Here is a 21,818-nt window from a genome sequence, read left to right on the forward strand (position 1 = left end):
ACCGCTTTCATCTACTCATCTGCTTCTTTTGTGATTCACTACTTATTAATGCAGACAAAACCTAAAATTACATTTAAAAAAACTACATGCACTCAAAGGTACTTCAAAATGAAAAACAGCAAATGCAAACTAAAATGCGGTTCATGTCATTGTGAAAAGTAATTATAACTTCACAGTGCTATTCAGGAACACTCTGCATCCTTGTTGCATGCAAAATTGTCTCAAGTTGGGGAATTTAACTTAATTAAATTTATTGCCAATTACAAAAGCTTTAATTACCGATTTGAGTATTGAGAAACAAGACAAAGAGTTAAACACCCAACCAAAGAAAACACTTTTCATCCCTCTTTGTCTGTCTCCACTTCAGGCACCTCTTTTCTCTCCTTTCTAACCCCCAGTCTCCTTGGTTTTGACATTACATTATACTCAGTCCCTTTGGAAAGGCAATGGAAGGGTGGGGCAGTAGAGTAAGACTAGTGCATAGTGACTTGCTCTTTTTGACTCTTTTTTTCTTGCTCTTTTCAACTGCTTTAGTATGGGATCCTCCACCAGACAACATCCTTGGGGATTGTACCTGTCCAGCATGGATTCTTCCATTGTTTGCAACACGTTTGGAGATGTACCATCATCTGTGTTTTCTTTTGCATGTCCTCGTGTATCTCCTGTCTTTCCCTTCAAGCCTACTCTGTTATTTCCCTAGTATTTCCATTTATGTGTTGTTTTGTGTCTCTTGCATCATTTTCCTGCCTCCTTCTGTGTCTTTTTACATCTCATTTCACATGACTCATCGCATCCCTCCTCCTGTATCTTCACTTGTGCCCCCTGACACAAGTGAAGAGTGCTTTTAACCAATTTTTCTTTTGCATTTCTCCTCTGCTGTGGTGTTTCCTGTCTCTAGTAGGTTCTGACCTTTTTTAAGTTTGTTTTCTCAGAGGTGCCATATTCTGTTTGGTTCAGTTGTGCAGTGGGTCCATATTGCCCTTCAATGAGCTGGCTTTAAACAGCTGTGCCCAGCACAGGACATGCTCTCCTCCCTGCCCTGCAGCTCCCTAAAACCCCTAGCATTTATGCCACATACAATTTTTAAGGTGGATAGGAATCTCAACCATAATGATCTATGGATCCCTGACTTCACATAAATGGACAAACAGCAATGGGCACTAGCACAAAAAAAATCCCTTGTCATCAGTACTTGAAAAATGGAATTAAGTTTTTTATGATTGTTCTTTTCTTAAGAGCTATTTACACCTGCATTAGTATAAGTGAGAGATGTATTCACTTCTAAAGACCAGATGCCATGACAACACATATGTGTTTTTTAAGTATACCAGTTCCAGAATATGGAAAGACTATACACTTCTGAAATTAATTAAATTTGACTTACCATAACAGAATCAAGTTTTTGTTTCACCTTCTGCATTCTCATTGATGCTCTTGCAGCATTGACAAACTGATCTGCGGGAGACATCACTGAGGTTTTTTGTACAGGAATTTCAGAAAAACTGCTAATGAAGTGTGGCCCTCTTGGTGCAGCTGTGGTAAGTGATGAACTGAGATCTCTTACAAGTTCAGCTTCCTGTTGAGCAACTGTAGAAATAACCAATATTAATGTCTCAGGTGAAGCCCTACATTGCCATGGGGAAAAAAAATTGAAGGATCACAGTCATTTTGCCAGCCATGTTGTCAGTCAAATATCTGTACCAACAGTGCTATAGGGAAAACCTGAAAATGACATGAAATTTTCCCCTTACTACTTCATTTTCCCCCTAACTCTTCTGATCACAATATCTCAGTTCAGTTATTTGTGTTTAGTAATCTCTCATACAGAACTGGTATTTTTGTATTGCTTATAAACAATAGTGTTCCTCATGCAGAAATATGGTATTGGGTGGGGGGAAAGAGTAGGAAGAGAAAGGAATTTTTCAAAGGCAATAAAGTTGTAAAGCATGCACTGAGTTCAAGTTGGTGACATTTCACATTTTTTCCAGCCTAGTTCAAGTGAGTTTATGATGCCTGAGCAATATTTCATAAGTTGACAGACAGGCACAGGACACACTGACTGAGAAGTTGACTTTTGCAATTTTTTGTACTATGGTTTCAAGCCAATAAAGGTTGAAAGAATTCTTTATGGAAGTTCTGCCCATGATATTAATGAAACTGTTGGTGTATCTAAAACACACGCTGTCAGAGTCTTAAAAATTAGCATTTTAGTCAGAGACTAAAATTATTATTACTGTACTATTAACTCTTTCAACACTGTGGCAGTATGACTATTTTCTGAAAGCAAAAAGAGTGCTTTTAACCAAAAAAGATCATAAAGATAGTTAGGAACAATACAAAAAAAGACCACAACCTATGCAAAGCCTTACTGTCAGCAGTTAAGCAGTCAGAAGACACAAATAACTACGACTGTGCTGTGTGGTCTCTATATGCATATGCACACTATATATATTTCAAACTGCTATGTTAAGTTTTTTAAGACTCACTGTATGCTCAACAAAAAATTCTGAAGAAACTCTTCACCCCAAAAACTTTCATGGTTTTCTAAAATGCCAATATCCTACTTAATTGAGTATAGCACTCAATACCTATTGCAAAGTCATTCCATTAATGTTCCTGTAAAAGTCAACCAATTCAACAAATAACCTACACTGAGATTTTATATGAGTAATGCTACTACTACATGCTACTTTAAAAGCCAGTACATAAAGACAGGATTAGTTTTACAGGCCCGTGTCCCTTGCAAACATAATTAATATTAAAAAATTACTGCATAATTCATATTAACACATTAACTCTCTAGATGAAAACGTCCTTAATTGAACACAACTATCAAAAAAACCTGTGAAGGACAATCTGAATTTTATTTTGTATACCAAAAATTCTAAGTTAGCATTTATTACTATCTTCTCTTCAATATAACATGGGGAATAAACATATCTCTGACATAATGACATCACAGCTATAACAGCTATGTATCAGAAGTCTATGCACTCTTTCATTTCTATACAGCTCCTCAACATTATTTTGTAACATAGCTAGCACAAACTACTCAGACTCCAATCAAGCTACTAATTAGTTTTCCAAATTGTATTTTCTGGATCCATAATCTACTTTGATATTGCTAAAAGAGCTTTTGTATAATGCTGCCTATATATGATAAAATGCTGCAAAAATCATACAGTATGAAACACAAAAAAAAATTGAGGGACTTCTGGTGATTTTGGCTAGGCCAAAACCTTTGCTTAAAGCAGCATCACATAGAACAGGTAGTGCAGGATCATGTTCAATTCAGTTTTGGTATCTCCCAGAAAAAAAGATATGCATTATCAACAAAGGACTGATTTCTTTTCCTCTCAAAAGAAGTACAAAAACTAATAAATTGCTTCTAAAAATAAAATACTTACAGGTAAGTATCAAGAAAATTTGTACTGTACCTTTATAATCATAAATGTATACAAGGATTGGATGGTTTTGACCAAAGGCACAAAAAGACACCATGTGTTCATGTGGATGAAAGGCAACATCACGAAGTGGAGATGTGAAGGAGAGATCAGAATATATGGCCACCTGATCTCCTGCAGAAGTGAAGTAAGTGTATTAATGCCATGGAAAAATATTTGAAACATTCAATACAGCACAATAACAGTTGGTTAAATTTTGTATTACTGCAAATTTACTGTTTGCCACTGTAAATAAACATTCTTCAGTCAATTTCCTGATTGAAAAGTTGTATTTTGGCATAAGACAAAGGAAATATTGCATGCTTTTAAGTTATTCAGTAAGTCAGAAAAGTTAGTGCTGTTGCAATAGCTGCAGGAAATGCCAGAGGAGGATGCACCAGGTTAGATGAGTTCTCTCGTTCTGATAAGCACGTTCTGGAAAGGTGGCGTTCCACAGTATTTGTTTGTGCTTGCATTGTACAAAGATAGCCATCTTACTTGTAGATTTCAGCTATATAATACTGATAACAGGAGTGAAAGTTGAGGAGAGAATTATTTAAAAATATAAATAAAATTAGGTCTTCAGCTGATGGCACTATAGATGCAAATACAGTGTGTAAACAGAAGTCAAAATCCAATAAAAACATATTAGTAACAAAGTTCCTCCTTCCTTTTAGTTTTATAATTTTTAAAAAGTTTTCAGGCAAATTATGTAGAGGCAGAGATGCAAGCTAACATAGTTGGAAACACGGAAAGAAATTCACAACAGAACTATTAGTTATCTGCCAGTTTCAAAATATTTACTTTTTTTATTTTAAATACTACATAAATTACAATTACAGATAGAATATAACGTCATCAAATCCAAGACGGTATTCTGCTACTTCCTGCTCTTATTTTCATCTCTTTTACCTCCTGTACAAGAAACTCTACCCTACATTTTTGTCACATTTTTTCAGAAAGATTTTGGTAGCTATTTTGAAACTCCTTGGCTTGGGGACTAATTCACAGTAAAATCTTATATACCACACACAGAAAAATATTCAGTCTCTGACCACCCACTGCAGAGATGAAGTGGTTCTGCACAAGAACCTGATTCTCAAATCTGAGAAACAGAAAAAATTTACCTGACCTAAAACATTTTTTGTGCATTCCATCTTAAGAGCCTCATTCCATCTTAAGATCCTCATCACATGTAAAGTGCTGCAGCACACCAAAAGCTGAGCCTCAGGTGCTCCAGTCATGCTGGATATTACAAATGTTACCTCTACTAATTTCCTCTAGAGAATTAAATCTCAGAGATTAATAACAGCTATTTAGAAGGCGGAGTTAAAGCTTCAGAATTTAAGAACGTCTTACCAAGTTTTATTCCATATCAAAAGTGTTTCAATAAACCTTAAAAAATCCTTTCCCCCTCAGCTTTGACAATGTGGCTTAAGCCCATAAAATAATTAGTTACCTGTTTCTGGATTCCAAACATAAGCCTTTCCATCTTCACTTCCTGAAAACAGGAATGTACCACACGGTGTTAAGGTGCTGTGAATCTTTTCTCTGTAATTTGTGGCACCTACATATTTCTTTGCCGCCAAGCTAAAGAAAGTTTGCAAATATAGAAGATATATTCAGGATAGACAATTTAACTTCTTAACTGTCAGTTCCCCCTCTATTTCTCAGAAAAATCAGCACACCTTGCATCCCAAATAGATATGCAAGCACACACTTTTTGTAGAGTGAAGTACTTATTTACCCTTTATTTTCCTTAACCTTCATAATGCACCTGACAGTATAGATAAAAATGTACATCCTTGTCTTTCAGAAGAAAAAGGAAACCCTCAGATCTAGACAACAGATAGAGATGCAGTAATTTGAACTATCTTGATCCTGGGCTTTGCAAAAAAACAGGGAAATTAGCACTATTACACCAAGCTCTGTTAGAAAAGCTTTCATTATGGCTCTTGAGCTTGAATGATTAAACCTAAGCAGTAGCTCTCTTCAGACTAATGTCTCCTTGGTCAGAAAAGCAGCAGTAGAATCAACAAATTTCAGACACAAATGCTGATTTACTATTAATGTGTTCGATATTATTTTTGAACTTAAGTATCCTAATCTTTTTTCAGTGAAACACTATTTGTCAGCACAGTAATAATGATCTACTACCAAAATCTGTCAGCATCAAGTAGGAGAGAATCCACAAAAGGATGGAAAGAGGATAAATCAGCTTGTAAGAGGCATAGCCTGGAAAAAGGTATCAAAGTTCAACATGGACACTAACCCAGCAGCAGTACTACAATGCAGAATTTAAGGCAAGAAGAACAGCAATAAGCTACCACAGCCCTCAAGGACAGCATTATTTCATATTTGTTACTGCAAAAACAATGGAGGTATGCTGGGAGAAGTGCAGTGCATTTAATATTACAGGAAAATTATTTTAAACAATATTCCAAATAAATATACCCTAGATGATCCCACAGCAAGTCCATATTAGAGTTTTAGCTGTATGAATAAGAAAGATAGTATCTCTGAGAAGTCATCAGAAGAGCCCTGCAAGATGTAAAACAAACCTTCATATGAAACCCTAAGGAGAGGGCTGAACTAAAACCAAATCCCTGATCACATACCTAAGTGACAGGACAGCCGCATTATCCAAAAAGATCAAAAAAGCAAGTTGAAAGAGGAAAGTTAAGAGCAACCAGCTGTCAATCAAAGTGAATGGTGTTCATCTGTGACCTCCACCCCCTCTTTTCTCATGCAGGGAATGAACAGTTAATGCTGACGTGTAAAATTATCACTGCTTGGTATCTGACCCTGTGGTTTATTGATAGACTTAAAAGTCAATGTAACTGTGGGCTGTGGTCAAAGTAGCAGTCCTGGTGGTGTCCTCTCCACCTCCACCCTTATTTTCCCAGGCTCTCCCTCATTTCTTCTCTAGTGTTTGGGCAGCTATCAGATAAATTTGACCAGAGATTTGATTAAAATGAAAATTAATCATTTGTATTTGTAGGCTAATTTTTAGTCGGATCAGCTCACTGATCTGACTTACCCTTCATCAAAAGACCTCTAGAAATGATAAAAAAGAAATGCTAGGAATACACGGCCAAAGGTGTGGGAGATTGCAGGAGATGATACGTCCTATGGATAAATTTGCTTAAAATAATTATGAAATTGCACCCCACGTTAAAGCCTTTCTTAAAGATTAATATGCATACCCATCTTTCCCTCTCAAACTAAAACTCTCTTCACGTTTTAGTAAGAGGAGCAACAGAACACTGCCTAAAAAACTACAGGTTCCCTCTCTTAATCCAGCAATTTCATGCTTTGATTGAGTGGATAGTTCAGTTTCCAGCATGGTCATTATAATTTATCATTTACAGAAAAAGAGAAACGTGCACCATAATACAGTAGAGTCCTCAGCGAGTTCAAACACTCAATAACAGAATTGCTCAGTTTCAAAATGACCTTCAAGATCATTAAGTCCAACTCTTAACAAGCACTGTCCCATCCACTACTAAACAATATACCTAAGGGCCACATCTACACAATTTTTAAATACTTCCAGTGATTTTCTGTGAGGTGAGGGGTGGAAAGAAACCTGCAAAATTATGGATGAAACATTTTAGAAAAGTTGTTCATATCTTTAATGTGACTTTCTAAAACATAATGTTTAAGTGCATCTTATCAACATATGTAAGTGATTGGTGAGAGACTCTGCTCACTCCCACCCAATGAAAGTACAAGAGGGAATTGACATAAATTGAAATATAGCTAATTCTGTTTAAAAATAAGAAAAAAGTCTTTTATTTTGAGGATGAATGAACACTAGAACATGTTGCTCACAAAAATTGTAAAATCTTCATCCATCAAGATATTAAAAATCCAACTGTATACAGCTCTGAGTAGCATCTTTAGAAGACTTAACATTGTATTCTCCATGCCACTTTAGGCTCCCAAGTAATCTAGGAAATTTTAGATATTCTGTTCTAAAATACTTAGTCAATATCACCCAAAGACTTACTCAATATCACCCAAAATGTAACACAGTTGTGTTTCGAAATAATTTCCTAACCCTAACATTTCTATCCTTGATTATCAGGACATCTTTTTTCTCTCCAGCTACACAACTAATACCTTTGCAGAATTTATTACCCCATGTAAATTTTAAAACATAAAGGAAATACACATGTGTCACCAAAAATACCAACATTCTGAGATCCATAATTCTCAGGGTACTGTCTTTGGCATGGATTAATAAACGCCTTCCATTCGGATGCACTTCCAAATGATTTACAGGTGTTCCTTTAATATCATTTTCTTTTATTTCCTACAGAAGAATGGAAAATAAAGAAAATTATATAACTTTGTGGTTTAAAACTCATATTTTGACACATTATTGCCCATTTTTCTCTTGCATTACTATTTTTCTACTCAATTCATTTTATTTGATTAAGGAAAAAGTTTGGTCCAGTACTAAGGCATTACATCCTAGACATCAATGTTTTACAACCACGAGGCAGATTTTGTTGTGACTGAATTTTTAAATTTCTGAATTTCTAAAAAAATTAAGCTGATGATGGAAATGCTGACTTAACATTAGGGTTCTAAGGTATGAACAAATGTGTTTTTTAAAGCCTCTGGTCCATTTTATTTTTGTCTCTACAGAACAAAGCATTTACCTGTTAAAACAGTGCTATCAAACCTGAAGTATTTTCATGTTTTATGTATTTAGAATCACAGACTCCTAGAAAATCCTTACTTGCAAGGGCCGCCACTATGAACATCAAAGATGAACTCCTGGCCCTATACAGGACAGCCCAAAGGATCACACCATGTGCCTTGAGAGTCCTAATACTTCTTGAATTTTCTCAGGCTTGGTGGTGTGATCACTTGCCTGGGGAGTCTGCTGCAGTGCCCAACCCAATTAAGTTGCAAAACAATTTTAAAAAATTAAGTCACTGAATCACTGCACACTGTATCAGTTCTTCTACAGCACTTTTTAATAGAATACACCTCTGCAGTTAAACAAAATGTAATGTATTAAAAAAAATTAATTCAAATCAGATTACTAGATTTGGAATAGTTCACATTAAAATTACAATGCTCATTAAGAAACCTGTTTACCTTATTGACCTTCCAGCGTTGAAAAAGGTGTGGAGAACTTCCTTTGACAGGTGTATCCCAAACTATTATCAGTCCTGAACTATCTCCTGAGAACATGTGGTGTCCTGAGGAATAATGTCTTATAAGTAAAATACCACAAAATAATAATACAGAATATAAACAATCTTTTGTTATCTCATTTTTGTGAATAGACAAATACCAATTCTTCCATCTCTTTTGCTACAATATACTCATTGCACACGCATTTTGCTCATATTACATAACATAAGCTGATACCACAAATCTGGATGTAGCATATACATTAAATACTGAGGTGTAGACCATATTTTTAGTTTTTTTCATTTTTATTCATATTCTAAAATATGAATTCTAAAAGTGAGTATTTACAGCTCAACGAGCTTCACATGATAGCTCAATGCTTACTTATACATTCACTAAGAGTACCTTGAACTAGAACAAATAGTGTTTTCCAACATTTTTAAGCACAAATATTTAGTCTTTATAAAAACACAGCTTTCCTCTTTGTAGTACCTACTCCAGTGACTAAATGAACCACCTAACTATTAATGATGTCACTAATACTAGAAAAAGTTGAGCTTTAACTTTCACCCATCTTCAACTCTTCCTCCACTAGTACATCTCAGTACAACATTGACTTTCAGCTGTCAGCCTACCAGTTAACATGACTCACAATGGTCAAACCTCCGTTCTTTTCTCTCTGTGCCTCCTATTCTCTGTCAATATTGAAAAGTTCATCACATCACCTTCCCACTCCTTCAGCCTCGAGCTAAAATTCTCACAATCTAATTACTACCACCTCATTTTCTTTATCGATGGATTTGGGTTGAAAGGGACCTTAAAAAATTATCTAGTTCTGACCTCCCTGAAATAAGGAGGGACACCTTCCACTAGAACAAAGCCCAGACCAACTGGCCTTGAACACCTTCAGGGATAGGGCATCCACAATTTCACTGGGCAACCCACTGCCCCAGTGTCTCAGTACTCTCCCAGTAAATAATTTCTTCCTAAGAAGAATACACAGCCTCCATGAAGTAAAGAAAACTAGTAAAACTCAAGATGGTCTTCAATTGGAAAGACAACTATTTGTAAAAGCAATATTAACTACATACCTTCTGCATCAAAACAAAGTGTGTTGATGAAACTTTTATGGCCATCAAGCTCCTGTAGCAGTTGCCCATGGATTTCTTTCACATTTGCATTCCAGATTCTAATCACTGAGTCGTAACATCCTGTCACAACCAACGAGTCAGCAACTGGGTGGTACTTGGCAGTGTAGACAAATGAAGGATGAGGGAAAACTCTCACTGCAGATGCTGCCTTCATTTCTATTTTCCACATTCTAAAAGGAAAAAAAGTTAGAATGTCTACTGTATAAAGCAGTCACACACAGAAGTATAACTGATGCCCGTATTTTGGGCTACTTATTCTACAGGCAAATGCTTGCAAACACTTAACAGTACCTGTTTATCCCGCCAATTTGTTCCACCTCTTTTTAATCCTTTATTATGGTACTTTCTAACCAGAATTAAGAAAAATTTACTACTTTACACAGTATTTGGTCTTCAAAGCAAATTAATGACTACTTACTCACTTAATGGATATATTTCTCATTTGAAAATACTCACTCAAAGAATTCCATGAAATGAATTGGTTTCTTTCTTTCAGGAGTTACAAATAAATTAAGCTCTTCTGGGGTATTATTCATTTAAAACAATATCAGAACAAGAAAAGCCATAAAGGAACATTTAGGGCCCATAAATATAAATAAAATCACATAAAATTTTAGAATAATTATTACCAGCCATACAGTCATCATGATCTCAAGGATGTTTACATCTCCTAAATTCACTTCTTACTATTCATCTATTTCCTATCCTTTGCCAACCATAAGTGTAAGATCAGATTTTTGTTAGTGTTTTCTGTTTGATGGTATGCATTTTCTTAGTGAGCCTTACCCAAAGATGAGTCCACAAAGAATAAAACAGTACCCAGATCACTAAATACAGGTGAGCAGCCCATTACATACAGTATTCAGTTACAAAATGTTATTGAATTGTTTTAGTGGCACCCACTTCAGGTGAGGCAACCACATCTGGTGGCTATTGAAGAATTCTAAGTTTACTCAGAGGTGACTTAATTACAAAATTGAAACCTTTTAGAGTACAACAATTAATCTGCTATTTGATGCAGAAAGGTCAAAAGGAGTTTACCTATCTTTTAGAATGGTTTTAATCTAACAAAATAAAAATGAATTTATTGCTTACAAATAATGTGGGACTAAGCCTTGGGAAGGCTTGAGGTTAACATAGAACACTATATAAAGAAGAATTCACAGAAGTTCATGAGTTTACATTTATGTTACCTTAGAACTCAGTAGGAGATAATCCAAATAATAAACTGATAATGAGTTTAAAGCAATGGGGTGCTGAGACTTTTTAAGGAGCTGAAGGCAACTCACAAAAAATACAGGAACTAATAATTCATATAGTGACTGCACATAGTACACAGAAAAGGAGGCAGACCACTGCAGTTTCAACATGCTGCCACAAATTCAAGAATTGAGGAACAGCTCAGCCTTCTTACAAGCAACATAAATGACTGAAATTGATATTTACTTCAATATAAAAAAAATTCTTACTTAATCCACTCCCAAATGAAAAAAAAAGTGCTGAACTCTCAACACACTCTTTTTCTGCTTAAATACAAGCAGCAAAAAAACACTAGAACAGTTCCACACATACAACATATCAAACCAAACATATAAACCAAGAATTTAACAATTCTTCTGTCATTTCAATTATGCAACTGCCTGTAGCATTACTGAGCTGCATATCAGAAATAACAGATAGGGATCTGAAGGCCTAAAAAAACCCCAAAAAACTCTGTGAAAACCAATGAAGTTGCTCACAATAAAATTGTACAGTGTACCAGCAACATTTCAATGTGTACGTACAGCTTTGAGAGTTCTGGTTTTTAAATCTGAGCAGATCAATATTTTAACATTAACACTGTAGGAAAGTACACTAATTATAGAGGATTCGATTTAAGAAATAACAGTATCAAAATTAATTTACAGCAATTTAAGCTGAATTACTTTACTAAGTGTAAAAAAACAAAAGAACACCACCAACATTCATATATGCAGTATGAACGTATGTATGTGTACACACATAACTTGAATCTTAAACTTTCAATTTCCTGCCTAGTGTTCAAATTTGTAAACTTAATACTGCATTCATAGTATGGCAATTTCTCCAGGAACAGAGTATTACAACTGTCTCTGTCTTCTCAAAATAAAAGTTCCTTTAGTTTTTTACGGCACTGTAGATTTAGACACTAGAGTTTTTGGAAAAGCTTTGGTTTCAAATACAAATACATTACAAATAGTAAATACAGAGAGTGTAAGTGATTAACCCAATCACAATTTTTATATTATTTTAGTCACATGGTAACCAAATCTTTAATTAAAACATTATAGCACAGTTTGTAGTAAAACACTGAATTAGACCACTTTCTTTTCAACTTCTGATGGTATCTGCCAGAACATCCCATCATACTGACCTGACAGTGCCATCAGAGGAAGCAGTAAGAAGGTATTGGTTGTCTTTTGACCAACAAAGATCATACACTATGTTAAGATGACCATAAAATTCTCTCAGGAACTGTCCAGAAGGAATTTCATACACTAGGGGAGTAGAAAAAGAAAAATAAAAGTTTTGTAAGTATTTGCAGTCAAACAGATGTACCTACTAGAGCCAAAGTTTAGTCCAATCTTAGGCTGATTTTCTGCCAGCATAAATCAACTCACTTTCTTTATCTTCTCATTCTGAGGCAACAGGATGAAATAATTGCTCAATATGAACAGACAGCAGGCATCTACTTCCACCTAGTGGTTCACGGATGTCACAAATGTCTAAGAAACACCTTATTTGCATTAAATTATCAGAACCAGATTAGGATTATGTTGGTTTTCTTTAAATTTTGACAACTATTTGACCAATCTTAAAATATTTTAACCCTGAGATAATTTTATGGGGCTGTGTAAAAAAGAAACCTAGATTTACTGTTCCTTGCATTTAAACACTTTGTGTACATTTAAGAAACTGCTCTTTCTAAATCTCAAAACATTTATGCAAGGTCTAAGAACTATGCAGTTCAAGCTACCGTGATGAAGCAGCCAAAAATTTGAGTTAAGGGAATGTTTGCACTTCGACTGAATGGACCATGGGAAACAGCAGCTTCCAGTAGTCTGTCTGGAGATGGTAACATTCCAGTATCCAACTTTCAAGACAGGTTAGGAGAAAAACTTACATGAAAAGTGTGTAAGGTGGAGGCTTAAAATGTTATTTTCCTTAAAACATTATAATCAGAAACTACGCTCTTTCTGCAAACTGATTTAGTATTTCCATTAGGCCTCTCGGCAGAAATGGTGTCATTTCATGCCATTAAACTGTGTATATGTAACCGTGTAGGAAAAGCCAGTTCCAGCCCTATTAACACAGAAAAAGCATTTTCCTCAATGCTCTTTAACGCACAGAACAATCATCTAATCACAACTACAAACCTGCAACTCTAGAAAAGCACAGTTTAAAAATTAACTTCCCTTAATCTTTAATTTCCAAATACATGGATTATAAGCAAAAAGCCAAAATGTATTTAAACTTACAAGCAATGGGATAGCCACTCCTTCCTGCACATGCTGCTGCCAGCGTTCTCCCGTCATGCGAGAAGCGGATACAGAAGCAGCCCATATCTCCACCGCGCAGGGAAAACAGGTGCTTGTTGGGTATGCGGCAAGCCTGGCTTTTCAGGGAACAATTGGTAGGAATATTAACTATCCAGTGCAGGGAACACACTCAGCTCCTGACATGCAGGAGCTCTAAAAGGCTAATAACATCTTAATGGCATTCCAAAGTAAAACTCAATGTATGAGAGACAGTTTTGCAGCACAACTGAGGCCCAGTGAATGTGTATCTCTTTCTGCCCCATTATTGCAAACAACTAGCATTGTTTAAAAAACCTGAAAAAAAACCAAATTGAAAGAAATTGTTTAATCTTAATAACGTCTACCATCAGTGATGTAAGCTGTGGAGTTATACTATAAGTCAAGGTTGTTTAAGGAGCCTAAGCACATCTTTTAGTCACCTAATGTTGCAGCGCATTTTTATACTTTGTAATACTTTGTAATAGTTGGGCAGTGTGAACTCAGAAGCCCAACCACAGGCACTCAAAACTCTGGTCTTCTACCAAATAATTTTAACATTCCTCATCTGTATTTAAATATCTGGCTTTTAAAGGCAGAACCAGAGATGAAGCACCTCAAAAAACTGAACTGGTATTTTAGACCCCTTTCTTGGCTCTCAACATAATACCTCTTTTTGACCCAGTGGCTTTTTCTCCAAAACTAAATTCAGAGTTTAAGGTGAAGGGCAATATCCACAGTAGCTACGTGGTTCTTCAATGTAAGCTCTTTCTTTTTTCATAAAGATGTCTTCAACAAACAAAAAGAAAAGTCAAGAAAATGTATTTCTAATCAAGCTGAAGTCTGAGAACTGGCTTCTTGTCTTACTTCTTACTCTTTCAAATTCTTAGTGAATTCTGCAGATTCTGATGGTTCTGGTAAAAAAATGCTTATTTGCTAAGGTTAAGCCTCCTTTACTATCTATGAGAGTTTTTTTATGTTTTGTTTAATATCTTTGTTAATTATTTTAATTAATTACTTGCATCATAATAAATTCAAAGAAAAATGCTTCACCTGTCCAGGCAATCTTGACCATTTAAATGGCTCCATTTTCTCCTCTAAAGAAGGTTCACATCCTTCTCTCTGGAGCTCAGACAGCACTGTATTACTTTGTTCCTGTTGAACAGCTGCCATAGAGTGAAAAGAAGGACCAACCTTAAGGCAAACAAAACTAAGTATCAGGGAAAAATATTTTTAAAGTGAATAATGTAATTTCTAAAAAGGTTAAAAGATACTTTTAGTTTAAATGTCTTGCATTTTTATATCTAAAACACAGAGATTGGAAAAGGTTAATACATGAAAACTGCATTGCAAAATGTCATTTAAAGTAACCAGTAGTCAGAAAGTAATCAAAGCTTCCAAAGTTGTGTCAATCCAATGGTATCACAATTTTTTCAAATAATCGATTATCTCCTATTTTTAGTAACTATCAAGGTCAGTGAAAATTAGAATTATTCCACTATTGTATTGTATTGTACTACTGAGAGGGCGCACATCTCACCAGGCTTGCACAGCCCACCCTTCATAGTACAAAAGTGAGCAGAAGAAGTTATTATCACAGCTCTGAATATAAATGGGAAATTGAAGAATAGAACAATATTGTACTTGGACCAGAGAAAAGAAAACACCATATTTATCTTGAACGCCCATCTCAGCACATACCATAGTGTAAGCCTATTTTTAAAGTAGCTTTCATATGTGAAAAAAATACAGCTCACTACAGCTAGAGGGTGCAGGGAAGCAAAGATAAGTAACTTGCATCTTTTCTCAAAGAATTTTTACAACTGAGTGAATTCAGTGACTTAATGGCATTTCTGCTAAGAAGAAGAAACATTCATCTTAAGAAAGTACTCTGAAAGTTTTCAGAATGCCAGTGGCAAATATTCAAAGTTGTAGGTAGAAAAGTACGCCTATTTTTCAAAAATACCTATGAAGGGCTGAGTTTGAAACACCTACCTTGAGATGTAACATTCTTATTTTATATTTTACATACTGCATGTAAGCACAGTTTTTATAAACACACATACAAACACAGACTCGCATGCTCTACCTAGGTACTAGTTCCTATAGAACAGTCTGCATATTTGCAAATATATTTATATATTATATACTTAACTTACATGATCTCGCAGTTTTAGGCCTTTTACAGTTACGTATAAAGTTGATGGGTAACGATTTCTAGGACATTTTGCCCACCAGTCATAAACTTCAACAACATTTGCATGTGACTTGGTCCTTGAAGATGGGTAATATAATTGCAGACGAAGTTTTCCACCAACGTTTAGAACTCCATTTGCACCTACAAGCTGGAAGGATGATTGAAAAGAGGAAAAAGGGAGAAAGATGAACACAAAAGTAATTGATAATTTCCAATATCTAACCTAACAGTATAAACTCTTGAAATCATTTCCCATTGCAGAAATATACTAACTCTAAAAGTGACAGTGAACTAAGCATGTATTTAATCCCCCCAGGATCAAATAATAAAGATTTAATCTTAGATGGCAGTCTAGTTTCAAAAGATGCTTTACAGCAGTAATATCTTTAAAGTGGGAAGACCTCAGCAGTACTTATTTTCTTTTTTTTAAAACTGCTACTTGCTAAAATCAACCAAATTTCAATGAACTGCCAATCCATAAACAGCTTCTTCCAAATCTGTCCTCTTTGAATGCTGCAATGAAGGGCATTGGGTAAGGCTTTTGTTCAGAGCAAAAGATACAGCAGTGTAGTACCCTCTCCAACTTCAGAGGAGACATTGAGTCATCTCTACTGAACCAAAGAATAACAGAAGCACCTACTGCCATTAACACTGGTTGAGTGTTAATTGAGACATTTCTACTCTGACTGATACAGGTAAAACGATAATGCAGGCAGATGCAGTAAGAATGAAGAACAGGCAACAATTTTATTAATGATTATGAGCTGAAAACTTATTCTTCCCTCTGTTCAGGAGTAGGCTGTACTGAATGCCTGGATGCACAGTTCCTACCAGCTCTGCTAACAGACCTGGGACAGCAGACCCCTGATTCCAGTAGATTTCTCTTGGGCAGAGCTCAGAGGAATGTCTGTGTTGAATTGTTATGGAGGTCCCCATCCCTTCACCTACACTTGCAGTCCATTATCTTCTCCTGCATTTCTCACATTTCCTCTATGTTGTGGACTGCTCAATGACTATCACACACAAGGGTAGGTGTAAATAAACAATCCTCACGGAAAGTGAAGTTTGTCACCTCTCAAAGAACTAATTGACACATTCAAGTTTCTCTTAAAAGGATAGAAAGTTACACACCTGCTAGCTAAACTACCCGTATCTCACATTTGGCACATTTGGATCTCAACAGCCACAGCATTTCAAACTCTGCAACTGAAAATGAAAAGCATTCTGTAATTAAGTTAAGGAGTCTTTTCAAAGACTGGACAACTGAAAATGCCACTAGAATACAGAACAGCTGAGGTACAGAAATTAGTGGATTTGTCATTTTCTTCTTCACGTTCCCATAAATGCAAAGAAAACCCTAAAAGAAAACAACCTTCTGTACTTCATGAACAAACAAAAAAAATCTTACACATTCTACACCTCCTTGAAAAAGACATAAACTTTAATGTCAAGCCTGTTACTGTGTTGATTTCATGGAGTGGAAGAAGAGGAAAAGGGGAGAACAGCCAAGCAAACAAGGATTTTTTTCTTCCATCTCTGTTGCTGGCATTATTTTAAAATGCTTTCCTCTTTAGTACAGTTAGAGATTTTCAGATTTTTTTTTTTTTCATTTAAATATTTACAGTACCTTTAGAAATGCCCAACAAATTTTTCGGTAATGACCTTCCTGAATCCTTACATCAGAGCTGGCTCTCACTTCATGCATACCTGGAGAATCAAGGACCTAGAAGTATCAGCAGGAATATAAATGTATTTCTAATGAATGTATATTTAATGGTAAATAATAAAAAACTGCTGAAAATATGCTTGGTCAATTCACTAAATCAAACAGATTTAAATTTTAAGAAATTACAAAACCAGTGTTTCTTCCACACAAATTAGAAATAACAGGTCCTTATGCATTTACCTGATGACTATTTATAACTTCCATTTAAAAAGAAGTCTAGTCTTAAAAAAACTTACTCTTGCTCCCCTTAGGTCTCAATAAAAGAGAAAAAACAATTATGTGTCATTTTCTTAATAATTCAGAAATCATTTAGATCACAAATCTGATGGCTAAAACCAGCTGCATATTAACCTAGATGGGAAATGGCAGTCAAAAAAGTTAAGTTTTTCTTTCTTAGCTTTATCAGTTTTGTCATCGAATCAGTCCTAGAACAATTTGGGTAGGAAGGAGCCTTCAAAGATCACAGATTTCTGAGCCATGGGCTTGGACACCTTTCACTAGATAAGGCTGCTCAAAGCCACATTCAACCTGGCCTTGAACACTTACAAGGATGCCTGTGAGTCTTCATTTTTCTGTCAGGGACCTGAACTTTCCCATATTTCACTACTCCTGGAAGTTTATTTGGTATACAGAAAACCCTTAGAATAATACTTTTTTCAAACTTGTATTTCATGAAACACACTGAAGTCAAACAGCCTTTTTTCAGTGGAATCATACTTTTGGTTCCAACATTATTTCCATAAAGAATCTTCACATACAAATGTAATTAGTTTTGTGTTAAGCAATTAAGGATTCTTAATTCTACAAATATGCTCATTTACAAGCATCACAAAGCATTAAGAAACACATGGCAATAAATTATATTCAATCTACTTGAAATACGAAAGAAAACCAAGGAAAGAGAAGTATTTATTGTATTAGGTTTCCATTTTTATATTAATTCTACAGAATCTCTCTGTACAAATATTGCAACGTCTAAGCTAAAAATTATGTTGAATATATAACCCAAAATTTTTCTATTAAACATAATTGTATCGGAGGACAAATTAATAATTACTTTATGAAAACTGGGACAGGAGAGCTGGACATGTAAAATGTTAATGGAAATAACGCAATGGTTTGCTCATTGGTACAATGAGGTGCTGCTACTCACAGACAAATTCTACCTTTGACTTTCTTGTACTTAAACCTCTTTTCAGATGTCAAGAATGTGAAAAGAGTGATATCCACCATATCTTACCAGCCTTCACCAGAACAAGAGCTGACTTTGTAAGAAAGCTTTGTATTCCTTGTTACTATTAAAACAGGCTCCTTTCCTATAGAAAACCCCACTTTTGGTATCTCCACTTGACTTTGTACCTTAAAGCAATGCTATTAACCCAATTTAACTGAAATAAAACACGCGATTCAGTCAAATAGATACTGTTGAAGAAAAAAACCAAAAAGCAGAATGTGCATAAATCAAATGCAAAATATTTAATCTTACCTCAAAAAACAGGATAACCTGAGGGTTATCCTCAGTGTTTTGAATAAAATAAGTAAAACGCTCATTAAATATTACTTGCTCTTCCCACTCTGGAATTGTTGATTTAGACTTCAGAAAGTCACATGGTTGTGTCATTATAGGAAGAATGTGCTCTATTTCTTCTTGTTCATAAGATGAATCTCCCTTCTTGCTGTTTGAAGATTTCCAAAGAATTACAATTATTAGAGCATTTAAAAAACAACCTTGAACAAAACAATATTTTCATTTACTGAAAGCTAAGAAACATGTAAGATACTATTTGTCTGATTCTAGAAAAAAATTTCTAAACCTGCAGAAAAATGAAGACAATTTGCAATGCATACAGAAAAACTACAGTTGAAAATACTAAAAATTAAGTTACTGTTAGCAAATTAATGCATGATGATCATGGTGGAGTCTACTGCTTAAGGCCCATTAAAACTTGGTTTCAGGAAAATTATGCATAATGACAGTGGAAACAAGCAACTGAAGTAATTAATAATATAAAGAACAGACTTCATTTAAGGATTTTAAAAGTTCTTAATATAAAAAACAGATGCTATTTATACTACAAGAATTTTGCTTACATGTTCTTGGCTTTTACATACTTCTGACACTTGAGAAATTTTGCCTCTGGGATGAATACAGAGTGAACTATGTTGGAAATACCACAGATTCACAAAAGATGCTGAGTTGGAAGGGACCCACAAGGATCATCAAAGTCCACCTCCTCGCCCTACACAGCACCATCCCCAAGAGTCAGACCATGTGGCTGAGAGCATTGTCTAAACACATCTTGAACTCTGTCAGGCTTGGTGCTGTGACCACTGCCCTGGGGAACCTCAAGAACAATACAGCAGTGCAGAGCATTTAGAAGTGCCAAAAGAAAAATATCACCCTCATTTATGGTATGTATATATACACACATTATCACAGATGTAGAAACTAATGAACAACTACCCAAGCTTAAAATACCCCCTTGCTTTCATTTTCATATTTAATTTTGTAGGGAAGAGTATACCTATTTATTGTAATCAGTGATAATAGAAACAGTTTATTAAATGTCACCTATAATCCTTCTTCACATATAAGCCGCTTCTCTGATCAACAATATGGATTTTGACCACAGGATGAGATACCAAGTGATCAATTTTAAGTTGATCTGATCGATGGATATAAACTCCCAAAACAAGATCATCGCCAAAACCAAATTTAGACTGAGTTGAAATTTCTGAATTCTTCATTTCCTCATCATTTTCTGCAGCAACTTCCGTGGTTTCTTCTAGAAATTGGAGCAAAGTAAACAAATGTCACTAGTGGAAATTAGTAACTTCTGTTGCATCTCAAAACTACTTACAGTAAATGAATTTTCAAGATTTTAGATTGATTTATCAAATAAACATCCTCACAAATGAGCCTCAGAATTGGAAGAACAGAGGTACAATTGAGTAAGTTAAGAAACATAAGTAACTCAAATAGCTCAATCACTTCTGTGCTACTACTATGGACAAGTATTTCTGCAGCAGCACCAAAAAAAGCACAGCTAAGTAGGTACAGTATTATAACATTTTGCTGGCAGACCTTTTCTGCTTTTCTTCTTAACCTTCTTGGCTTTAGGTTTCTGCCTTTCCATGCTTCCCTCCAGTTTCTGTCCTTCTGATGTAAATAATCTTTCAGGTGACTGACTTTCATTGCCACCTGCTTCTGGAAGATGATGCTGCAGCTCAGAAAGGGACATTGCACTGCAAGGTAATGGATCACTGTCAGCAGTTGCAGTCCACTGCATATATTGATACAGTCACTCAATGCCATTATTAATCCACTTGAAATTCTGCAACTCATCATCTGTGTATCTTGAAAACGTAACAGCCCCCAGCCCCATAAGTGTCTTGCCTTTTTCAGTGCTCTCCCCTCTTCCTTTCCCCCTAATTTCCAGACAACTGCAGAACTACTGAAGAGTTACACAAATACTTTTTTGCTGGATCAGGCCCATCACTTATCACTAAAAAAAAATCATGCACAAAACTGTCTTTAGTTAAGAGTGAATTCCACAGCAAACAAACATCAAATAGCAATGAAGAATATCTTAAAAAGAAGTTAAAAAGAATTCATGAGCTAAATATGAATCATGACAGCCTTTTGAGAAAGGATTTAGTACTATTATTTCATAACAGAATCCTCCAGTTAATCACTTAGAAAATATGAACAATTTATCAGAAAGCTGCTGCTTATCTTAAAATGAAACCTTTTGTGTAAGATTCACAGACACACCATGTACAGTTTGTCATGTTACCTTGTTTCAGCTTCATTTAAAACTGCTCGCTCCTTCTTCTTTTTCTTCTTTTTGCCCACTTCATTATTCAATGCAATTTCATGCCTTTGAACAGTGGAGGTAGATTCAGACATCTGTTCTTTAAGTTTCTTTCTCATTTTCGTTTTAATTGCATTTGCCTCTTCCTCAGCCACATGCAGCTGATAGGCTTGAATTAGCTGCTCTTCCTCTTCTAATTCAGTTACATTTCTCACTTCAGTCAAGGAATTTTTGATCATTCTATCACCATCTTGATCAGGTACATCTGTTTGTGATTTACTTTTTGTTTTCTTCTTTGGAAAATCATTAGTCTTTTCTTCAAAACTCCCCAATTTAGCTTCATATAAATCTTCCTCCTCATTAAATTGTTCTTGTAACAGTGATTTCTTTTTCTTTCTGTTCGACTTTGGCTGCTTGTTCTCTTCTCCACTAACAACATCATTGTTTATTTTCTTTGCAATTGACGCTTTCTCTCTTAATTTATTTTTTGTAAATCTTGGGCTCTCTTCTTCAGGATTATATGTGTTGTTTATAATTGCTTCATCATTTACACTTTCCTTAGACAGATCAATATTATTTCTAAAGGTATCAAGCTATAAATGAAAAGAACATAAAATATATTTTTACTAAAAATCATGTTCTAAGGATAAACACTGCACTTCATGTTATTCCTTCAGCAACATTACTCAAAGTAAAATTAAATCAAAGATTCTAGTTATTTGGTTGCTTCAATTTGACAAGCAACAGACTGAAAGCCAACACAAAATTCACACTGAAAAAAACCATTGTTATTTGGGCA

General features: G+C 35.2%; 1 protein-coding gene across 3 annotated transcripts in view; it reads right to left on the reverse strand.

Moving 5' to 3' along the window:
- Positions 1-21,818, reverse strand: part of AHI1 (Abelson helper integration site 1) — an 84,892-nt gene that overhangs the window by 52,281 nt on the left and 10,793 nt on the right. For all 3 annotated transcript variants that reach the window (XM_041424022.1, XM_041424023.1, XM_041424021.1), the window contains exons 4-18: positions 21,002-21,612; positions 20,290-20,450; positions 19,777-19,990; positions 18,691-18,880; positions 17,106-17,201; positions 15,441-15,626; positions 14,335-14,475; positions 13,246-13,378; positions 12,141-12,264; positions 9,689-9,918; positions 8,559-8,662; positions 7,643-7,761; positions 4,903-5,033; positions 3,438-3,578; positions 1,385-1,587 (exon numbers count right to left, since the gene is read on the reverse strand). In XM_041424022.1, the coding sequence (XP_041279956.1) occupies positions 1,385-1,587; positions 3,438-3,578; positions 4,903-5,033; positions 7,643-7,761; positions 8,559-8,662; positions 9,689-9,918; positions 12,141-12,264; positions 13,246-13,378; positions 14,335-14,475; positions 15,441-15,626; positions 17,106-17,201; positions 18,691-18,880; positions 19,777-19,990; positions 20,290-20,450; positions 21,002-21,612 (2,784 nt within the window). The remainder of the gene's footprint in view (positions 1-1,384; positions 1,588-3,437; positions 3,579-4,902; positions 5,034-7,642; positions 7,762-8,558; positions 8,663-9,688; positions 9,919-12,140; positions 12,265-13,245; positions 13,379-14,334; positions 14,476-15,440; positions 15,627-17,105; positions 17,202-18,690; positions 18,881-19,776; positions 19,991-20,289; positions 20,451-21,001; positions 21,613-21,818) is intronic.

This window comes from Onychostruthus taczanowskii, unplaced genomic scaffold, assembly GCF_017590055.1.
Source record: "Onychostruthus taczanowskii isolate IOZ18803 unplaced genomic scaffold, ASM1759005v1 scaffold8, whole genome shotgun sequence".
Taxonomy (NCBI): domain Eukaryota; kingdom Metazoa; phylum Chordata; class Aves; order Passeriformes; family Passeridae; genus Onychostruthus; species Onychostruthus taczanowskii.